Source organism: Palaemon carinicauda, chromosome 22 (assembly GCF_036898095.1).
Source record: "Palaemon carinicauda isolate YSFRI2023 chromosome 22, ASM3689809v2, whole genome shotgun sequence".
NCBI lineage: Eukaryota > Metazoa > Arthropoda > Malacostraca > Decapoda > Palaemonidae > Palaemon > Palaemon carinicauda.
The window spans coordinates 118,450,480-118,459,878 of record NC_090746.1 but is presented as its reverse complement, the minus strand read 5'-3'; the positions used below and the strand labels follow the sequence as shown (position 1 = coordinate 118,459,878).

At 32.8% G+C, this 9,399-nt stretch overlaps 1 protein-coding gene across 4 annotated transcripts in view; it reads right to left on the bottom strand.

Annotated features, from left to right (window-relative positions):
* The window catches only part of LOC137616722 (sodium- and chloride-dependent transporter XTRP3A), a 190,956-nt gene extending 182,669 nt beyond the window's left edge, over window positions 1-8,287 (bottom strand). For 2 of the 4 annotated variants that reach the window (XM_068346725.1, XM_068346726.1), the window contains exon 1: window positions 7,902-8,286. In XM_068346725.1, coding sequence (XP_068202826.1) covers window positions 7,902-8,142 — 241 coding nt within the window. In that variant the 5' untranslated portion in view covers window positions 8,143-8,286. Of the gene's footprint in view, window positions 1-7,901 lie in introns of all 4 variants that reach the window. The other 2 variants (XM_068346723.1, XM_068346724.1) reach the window with 2 other exon arrangements.
* Between the last annotated feature and the right edge of the window lie 1,112 nt (window positions 8,288-9,399).

Sequence of the window (9,399 nt, the reverse complement as noted above, 5' to 3'; positions counted from 1 at the left end):
TTCTTGAGTTCAAATATTTTTCTCGTTAGTTCTTTTAGGTAACAAGTTTTTCCTAAGTTGACTTTGTTCTCGAGTTTAAATATTCTCCTGGTATGATTTTTAATTAAACCGTTTTCCTATGTTGACTTTGTTCTCGAGTTTAAATATTCTTCTAATATGAGTTTTGATAAAGTTTTCCTAAGTTGATTTTGTTCTCGAGTTTAAATACTCTTACCGTTAGATTTTTAATCAATAAGTTTTTCCTAAGTTGACTTTGTTCTCGAGTTTAAATATTCTTCTCGTTAGATTTTTAATCAACAAGTTTTTCCTAAGTTGACTTTGTTCTTGAGTTTAAATACTCTCATCGTTATATTTTTTTTATTTGATATATATTAACGTTTCTACTGATCCTAAAATATTTTATTTTAATTGTTCATCACTTCTCATGCAGTTTATTTATTTCCTTATTCCCTTTCCTCACTGGGATATTTTTCCTCGTTGGAGCCCTTGGGCTTATAGCAGCCTGCTTTTCCAACCAGGGTTGTAACTTAATTACAACTACTACTACTAATAATAATAATAATAATAATAATATTCCGGAGTTGACTCAGGTGGAAGTAAGAAGCCAAGACGGGTTTAAAGGTCGCTCATGAATGGCAGAGGCAAGAGACAGTGACATTGCCCTAGCAAGCAGGACAATGCCCTAGAGACTGACCATATATTATATGATTAGCGCCCAAGCCCCCTCTCCACCCAAGCTAGGACCAGGGAGGGCCAGGCAGTGGCTGCTGATGACTCAACAGATAGACCTATAGGCTCCCCCAAACCACCCCCCCCCACCCCTTAGCTCCCAAGGATGGTAAGGTTGTAGACACTAAAGGCACTAACGAGTCTGAGCAGGACTCGAACCCCCGTCTGGCAAACACCAGGCAGAGACGTTACCAATCAGATACCTCCTTGATTGTTACCATGTTGACTGGCAGAGAATATTTTGTTAGGTTTATGTGGGAGATCTTTAGCATCTTCAAACGTTTTCCCTTGGCCATGGCCTTGTTCACTTTTACCATACATAGGCGTTTGAGGCTAATTTTATATGCACTGGTTTGGTTGTCATATTATATATATATATATATATATATATATATATATATATATATATATATATACACACTAATGTAAGCGACCCGTCAAAAATGACGACTAAATATTTAGATAGATATGCACACATACACACACAGATTCAAGCCTTCCCGCCCCCTCCCCCCTTTCCAAACTACAACCCCTTTCACCAGGGTATGGCTACTACTTCTCCCCCGTACCCGAGGAACGGAGAGAGACCGAGTAGTTATAAGTCTGACCAGAATAGATAAAATATTCATATGAATAGGCAGACTTTTGCTCTTCAGTGTATAGAGATATATATATATATTTCTCTAGTCTTGGGTAGTGCCATAGCCTCTGCACCATGGTCTTCCACTATCTTGGGTTAGAGTTCTCTTGTTTGAGGGTACACTCGGGCATACTACTCTATCTAATTTCTCTTCCTCTTATTTTGTTAAAGTTTTAATAGTTTATATAGGATATATTCAATTTAATGTTACTGTTCTTAAACATTATATTTTTCCTTGTTTCCTATCCTCACCTGGCTATTTTCCCAGTTGGAGTCCCTTGGCTTATAGGACCCTTCTTTTCCAACTAGGGTTGTAGCTTAACAAGGTATGTATATATATATATACATATATATATATATACATATATATATATATGTATATATATATATACATTATATATATATATATATTATATCATATATATACACACACACATATATATATATATATATATATATATATATATACACATATATATGTATATACAGTATATATATATAGTTATATTCAATACAGTGCCTTGGTATATGTATGTAATGTATGTACGTATATTCAATACGTAAAACTATTAATACAATCCATGGGAAAAACAAAAACACAAGTTCACACCAAACACCTCCAGAGTTTCGAAACTTTCCAAGTCCTACCCGTAAGACTGCGGCAATTAAAAGTAGTTAATGAAATTCCCCAACGTCCCCCCCATCCCCCCCCCCCCCCCGCCCACAACCCCCTCTGAACTCCAAAGCCTACGACCTGCTGCATTACAGAGGCTGTAATCTTAATAAGGCCCACTGAACAATTCGGAATTCGCAAGAAACAACGTATTTTTTTTTTTTTTTTTGTATTTTCTTCTAACCTAGTAACCCAACACCACCACGCCCCCCCCCCAAAAAAAAAAGCAAAAACATTGCAAATAGAACTCGTGGTAAACAAAAAACTGTTTTTTTTTTTCTTTTTTTTTTTTTGTATTTTATCCTAATCTAGTAACACAACACCAGCCTCTCCAAAAGCAAAAATATTGCAAATAAAACTTGTGGTAAACAGAAAACTGTTTTTTCCTTTATTTTTTATGTGAAAAAAAATAACTTAAAACAATTTGGAATCCTTAAAAAAAAAAAAACTTATATTTTGTATTTTCTCCTGGCCTAGCAAAAGTAAAAACATTGCAAATAGAAATCGTGGTAAACAAAAAACTGTTCTTTTTTCTTTTGTTTTTAATGTGAAAAAAAAAACTTGGAATCCACAAGAAAAAACTAACTATATTTTGTATTTTCTCCTGGCCAAGCAAAAGTAAAAACATAGCAAATAGAACTCGTGGTAAACAGAAAACTGTTTTTTTTTCTTTTGTTTTTAATGTGAAAAAAAAACCTTTAAACAATTTGGAATCCACAAGAAAAAACGAACTATATTTTTCATTTTCTCCTGGCCAAGCAAAAGTAAAAACATTGCAAATAAAACTCGTGGTAAACAAAAAACTGTATTTTTTCTTTTGTTTTTAATGTGAAAAAAAAAAACTTCAAACAATTTGGAATCCTTAAAAAAAAACGAACTGTGTTTAGTATTTTCTCCTGGCCTAGCAAAAGTAAAAACATTGAAAAATTAACTCGTGGTAAACAGAAAACTGTTTTTTCCTTTTTTTTTTGTGAAAAAAAAACTTCAAACAATTTGGAATCCTTAAAAAAACGAATTGTGTTTAGTATTTTCTCCTGGCCAAGCAAAAGTAAAAACATTGCAAATAAAACTTGTCGTAAACAGAAAACTATTTTATCTTTTGTTTTTAATGTGAGAAAAAATTAAACTATTTTGAATTAACAAGAAAAAAACGAACTATGTTTTGTATGTTCTCCTGGTCAAGCACAAGTAAAAACATTGCAAATAGAAGTCGTGGTAAACAGAAAAGTTTCTTTTTCTTTTATTTTTAATGTGAAAAAAACTTTAAACAATTCGGAATCCACAAGAAAAAACGAACTATATTTTGTATTTTCTCCTGGCCAAGCAAAAGTAAAAACATTGCAAATAAAAGTCATGGTAAACAGAAATTTTTTTTTCTTTTGTTTTTAATGTGGAAAAAAAAACTTTAAACAATTTGGAATCCACAAGAAAAAAACTGTTATGTTTTTTCTCTTGGACCAGCAAAAGTAAAAACATTGCAAACAGAACTCGTGGTAAACAGAATTTTTTTTAGTTCGAAAATAAAAGAAAAAACTTTAAACAATTCGGAACTAACAAGAAAGAACGAAGTATTTTAGTATCTTCTAATACCCCCCCCCCCCCACCCACCCAGCCCGTCTCCCAAAAAGAACTAGTGGTAAACAGAAAACTATTTACTTCTTTTGTTTTTTAATGTGAAAAAGAAACTTGAAAGTTAGACTCACAAGAGTTTGAAACAAACTCGGAAACTCAGGCACTGGGATAATCCTCAGGTCCGTAAATTAGTCCCAAAACAAAACCAAGGATTTCCGAAGTTTTCCTCTTCTTCCTTTTCACTCCTCTCCACTCTGTTACCAGGTCCTTATTCAAGTTTCTCTTCCTTCTACTTTTGCATTATTCTATTTCTTTTTTCAAAGATAGATTATGACTCATAATTAATATGTGTTTGTCCTTTTAATTCTCTTCCTTTTTTCCTATGCATTAATCTATTTCATTTATTTTTTCAAAGATAGATTATGACTCATAATTAATACTGTTTGTACATTTTAATTCTCTTCCTTTTTTCCTTTGCATTAATCTATTTTTTTTCCAAGATAAATTATGACTCATAACTAATACCGTTTGTACATTTTAATTCTCTTCCTTTTTTCCTTTGCATTATTTTTTTTTTCAAAGATAGATTATGACTCATAATCAATACCGTTTGTACTTTTTAATTCTCTTCCTTTCTTTGCATTATTCTATTTTATTTCAAATATATTATGTCCAATATTTAATACTGTTTGTACTTTATATTTTCTTTATTAGTGTCTTTCATATAAATAGATGTAACTTAAATTAGATTATGAACCATATTTAATACCGTTTGTAATTTGTATTTTCTTTATTAGTGTCTGTCATATAAATAACTGTAATTTGAAAGTATATCTAAGTTGGTATAACAGATATATGCTCATTAAACACCCAAATACGTGTATAACTTAGATGGGCACTGAGTAGAGCGCAGACCTCCACCTCGGCAGCTTATTTCTCGACCTTGACCTCTGACCTTAACGTGTATTAATTGGCGTGGATTTTCATACACTTAAATATGAAACAAGTTTGAAGTCTTGATGATTACGTGAATATGTTTTAATGTTGTTAATGTTTTTGAAATATTTTATTTTTTCATTACTTCTTATATCAGTTCATTTCCTTATTTCCTTTCCTCACAGGGCTATTTTTCCCTGTTGGAGCACTGGGGCTTAAAGCATCTTGCTTTTCCAACTAGGGTTGCACCTTAGCTAGTTATTATTATTATTATAATAATTATAATAATAATAATAATAACAATAATAATTAATAATTGGACATTTTGCTTGAACGTGACCTTGACCTTCCAAAATTTAATAATTTCCATTTGTTTACATAAATTTTAATCCCTGCAAGTTTCATTACTCTACGATTAAAATTGTGGCCAGGAGGCTGTTCACAAACAAACACACAAACAGGGGCGAAAACGTAACCTCCTTCCACCTTCGTTGGTGGACGTAATGAGACACAAAATAAAAAAAAATAACTTTTAGAGCATAATTATTATAAAAAGAAAATATCAAATGACAAAATGCCATCCATAATAAAAAAAACAAAACAAATAGCATTCTAATTCAAGTTTGACTCTAAAATGAAAAAATAACCACTAAATAATAAATAAAAAAACCTTCAAGATCAATTGGAAATAAATAAATCTTAGGATTCAGTATATAAAAAAAAACTTAACTAATAATTGAAAAAAAAAATTAAGATTCAATAAATAAAAACCTTAAAAATCAATTGGAAAACAAAATGAAGATTCAGTAAATAAAAACCTTAACTAATAATTGGAAAAAGTAAGTTTCAAGATTCAATAAATGCCAAACCTTAAAGATTAAAGGGAAAAAATAATTTTTAAGATTCAATAAATAAAAAAAAAAAACCTTAAATAATAATTGGAAAAATAAATCTTAAGATTCAGTAAATAAAAAGCCTTAACTAATAATTGGAAAAAAATAAATTTTAAGATTCATTAAATAAAAAAAAACCTTAAATAATAATTGAAAAAAAATAAACCATAAGATTCAGTAAATGAAAACCCTTAAACAATAATTGGAAAAAATAAATTTTAAGATTCAGTAAATAAAAAACCCTAAATAATAATAATAATAAAATTAATCTTAAAATTCAGTAAATAAAAAAAAAACTTTAATAATTGGGAAAAAAAAATTTCAAGATCTAGTAAATAAAAAAAAAAAAACTTAACAAAGAATTGGAAAAAAATAAATTTCAAGATTCAATAAACCAAAGCCTTAAATAATACAAAGTGACCTAAATATTAAATCCCGTCTGAGATCAGTAATGGCTACTAAAGAAAAAATAAATAAAAATAAAAAAAATTATAATAATAATCCTTTTACTTGTGAACAAAATACACATTCTACGACCTAACCTATATCATAAGCATCCAAACCAGAAGAATTACATGTACAAATAATCACCTGGTGTTTATAAAATATACACATGACCTGAATATTATTAGAATATTAAGAATGAACCCGAAGGACAGACGTGTCACTCTCCTCAAGAATACCATATTAAGGTTAGCTGGTAATTATTCAACGGGAGACTTATGCTAATACATTATTATGGATTGACCTCAGGTTTCTTAGAATGAACACAGGTCACGGATATTATAAAGATATATATATAATATATATATATATATATATATAATATATATATATATATATATATATATATATATATATATATATATATATATATATGTAAAGCAACACAACATTGGGCTCAAATAGAAATAAATTTCTACCTCATACTAGGATCGAACCCTGGTCTCATATACAGTATATATATATATATATATATATATATATATATATATATATATATATATATATATATATATATATATATATATATATATATATATATATATATATATACACACACACGACATTTTATATTAACTCAGAACTCTTCCTCACGGACACAAACATGTTTGAATACACAATAGCCTACGTGAGCAATTATGCAATACACACACAGACACACATACATATATATATATATATATATATATATATATATATATATATATATATATATAAGCATTCGAAAAAACTGTATACTCAAACGCAAAATATAATTAAACTACATAACATCATACGTAATACGATTACACAAGGTAACAAGAAAACTTAATCGTAGTGCGTCTATTATATAAACACGGCGTTTGTTCCCGAACAATCGACAATGTTCCTCTTCAGAAGCAAATATGACCTTCCATTTATTCAAGCAAAATACCACGATACTATCATCAACCAATCACCCTGCATGACACCAGAGGTATCAGTGAATATGCCACTACCGTACCGTACCCCAGGAATTGTATTTTTTCGACCGAAATCAGCCGTACTACGCATGCGTGTGTTTGTGTGTACGTGTACTCAAAAACGGAGAGAAACCACGCTGGTTCGTTCCCCTTTAAAGTCATTCTCTTTTACACCTTTGAGGGAAAGTTACCGAACACCAGGTGAGGTGATATTTAACCATCCGCGCCTACTGAGATGTTTCCTTCATTACACGAAGACAAAAGGGCGAAAGAGAGAGAGGGAGAGAGAGAGAGAGAGAGAGAGTGAGAAAGTGTATTCTCAGCCCCGAGGCGATTCTATGTAAACATTTAGGACTGTCTCAGAGGTTTTAGTTCAAGCGCTCCAGCCGAGCAATATTGATCCGCCAAACAGCTCACCGAACACACACACACACACACACACGTATCCTCTCCTCGTACAGACATCCACACGCACACACATTCAGAACTGCTAACCACGCTTCTTTTTTCTGTAAACCTTTTAGTTTCCCCTTGGTGTCTCTCTCTCTCTCTCTCTCTCTCTCTCTCTCTCATGCTTATTAATTTGCATAGATTTGTCAGTATACAACACGTTTTTATACCTATATTAGCACGGAAAACTATGGTTTATTGATGACAAACTTGACGAACAACGGGGACAACTTTGAAGGGGATATCAGCACGAGATTTAGGACGTCATGGAAATGTTTTATAAAAATATAGACAGGCAATACCAAGAGAGAGAGAGAGAGAGAGAGAGAGAGAGAGAAACTTTGAAAGGGATATCAGCACGAGATTTAGAACGTCATGGAAATGTTTTAGAAAAATATAGACTGGCGATAACAAGACAGAGAGAGAGAGAGAGAGAGAGAGAGAGAGAGAGGAATAATTATTTTAAAACGTACGGCTGGCCAACCAACCACACCACACCAAAAGTGCTGGTGTCAGCTAGCGTGCGAAAAATGTCAACAAAACTCTAAGGTGTCAGGACTTACCTCCTCCGTCTTGCTGCACTAGATAGGGGAATCTCCATACATTGCCGAGGCCGACGGAGAGGGAAATGCATGAAAGCATGAACTGCATTTTAGATCCCCATGCGGCTCTCTCCTCGGCCACAGGCACTTCGATAGTGACTGTGCCTTCGTCGTCCTCTTGGTTCAGCGGCGAAAACTCCACGACACCATCGTCCGCCTCCTCTAAATTCACCGGTCTAGGTGGAGGTCTCTTCGAATCCATGATTCACCACCGGAAAAAAAGTCTTAAACAAAGCCTTTCAAACTGCGGGAGGAGGAAGAGGAGGGCAAACACAGCACAAGAGCACGAAGCGGAGGATGGTCCTTGCAGCAACGAGTCTAGAGAGGTACTGAACCTCAAAACGAACGACGAACGCGGGCACCACTCACCAGGCAACCCAGTGTTGTCAGATATGGGAATTTATCCCTAGATTTGGAGATATTTGCTGTCCGATGGGGATATTCTGTACTAATTACTATGAAGGAAAAACAAAGATAATTAAACCCTTATATTGTCGCAATTAGTTTATTTGCAATTTTATGAAGTATAGTGATTAATTTCTATATTAGTAAAGCCTATATGATCAGAAGAATTTGTAATTGTGAAATCGTAGTTGTGGAAATGGGGATTTTTGTGTTGTTTTGGAGATATTTTCATTGAGATTTGGGGATTTCTACACTACCCCATCTGGCAACACTGAGGCAACCTCGTCTCTCGATCAAAGGCAAGAGGGGAGGGGGAGGGGGTAATGAGGAGGGGTTGGGGGGGGAGAGGGGAAGAACGGGGGTTGGTTCGTGTGGATGCCAGTTTCCACTGAGTTCCCCTCCCCTGCCTCTGCGTCTCGGGACATGAGTAACAGGCAAATGATATTTATTAAGTTTCCTCTTTGAGATTCACTTTATAAACGGTGTTCATTTGTTCATCAAGAACTATTAGTATTTAATATAATATCTTTTTTTGTGTGTAATTTCAGATGACATTATATTAGATCTTAAGAAACTAACTGAACGTGCTTACGTTTGTTTGCGGTTAGGATATAACATGTGTTTCTAGGCTAACTGAATGAATTCACCTGCCGTTTTCGATAATATCTATAAAGCGAGAGAGAGAGAGAGAGAGAGAGAGAGAGAGAGAGAGAGAGAGAGAGAGAGAAACGTCCGCTGTCAAAAATAGAAACAAATCATTTACTTATATAATTTTATTTTCAAAACATTAGAATTATTGATATTTACATACATTACAATAAAAACCTTAGACCTACATCCAAATTTACACGTTAGTATCTATAAAGAGAGAGAGAGAGAGAGAGAGAGAGAGAGAGAGAGAGAGAGAGAGAGAAACTTCCGCTGTCAAAAATAGACACAAATCATTTCCTTATATGATTTTATTTTCAAAACATTAGAATTATTGATATCTACATCCATAGGAAGAAAAAGCTTAGACCTATACACAAATTATTTTAACCATGGAGTGAATAAT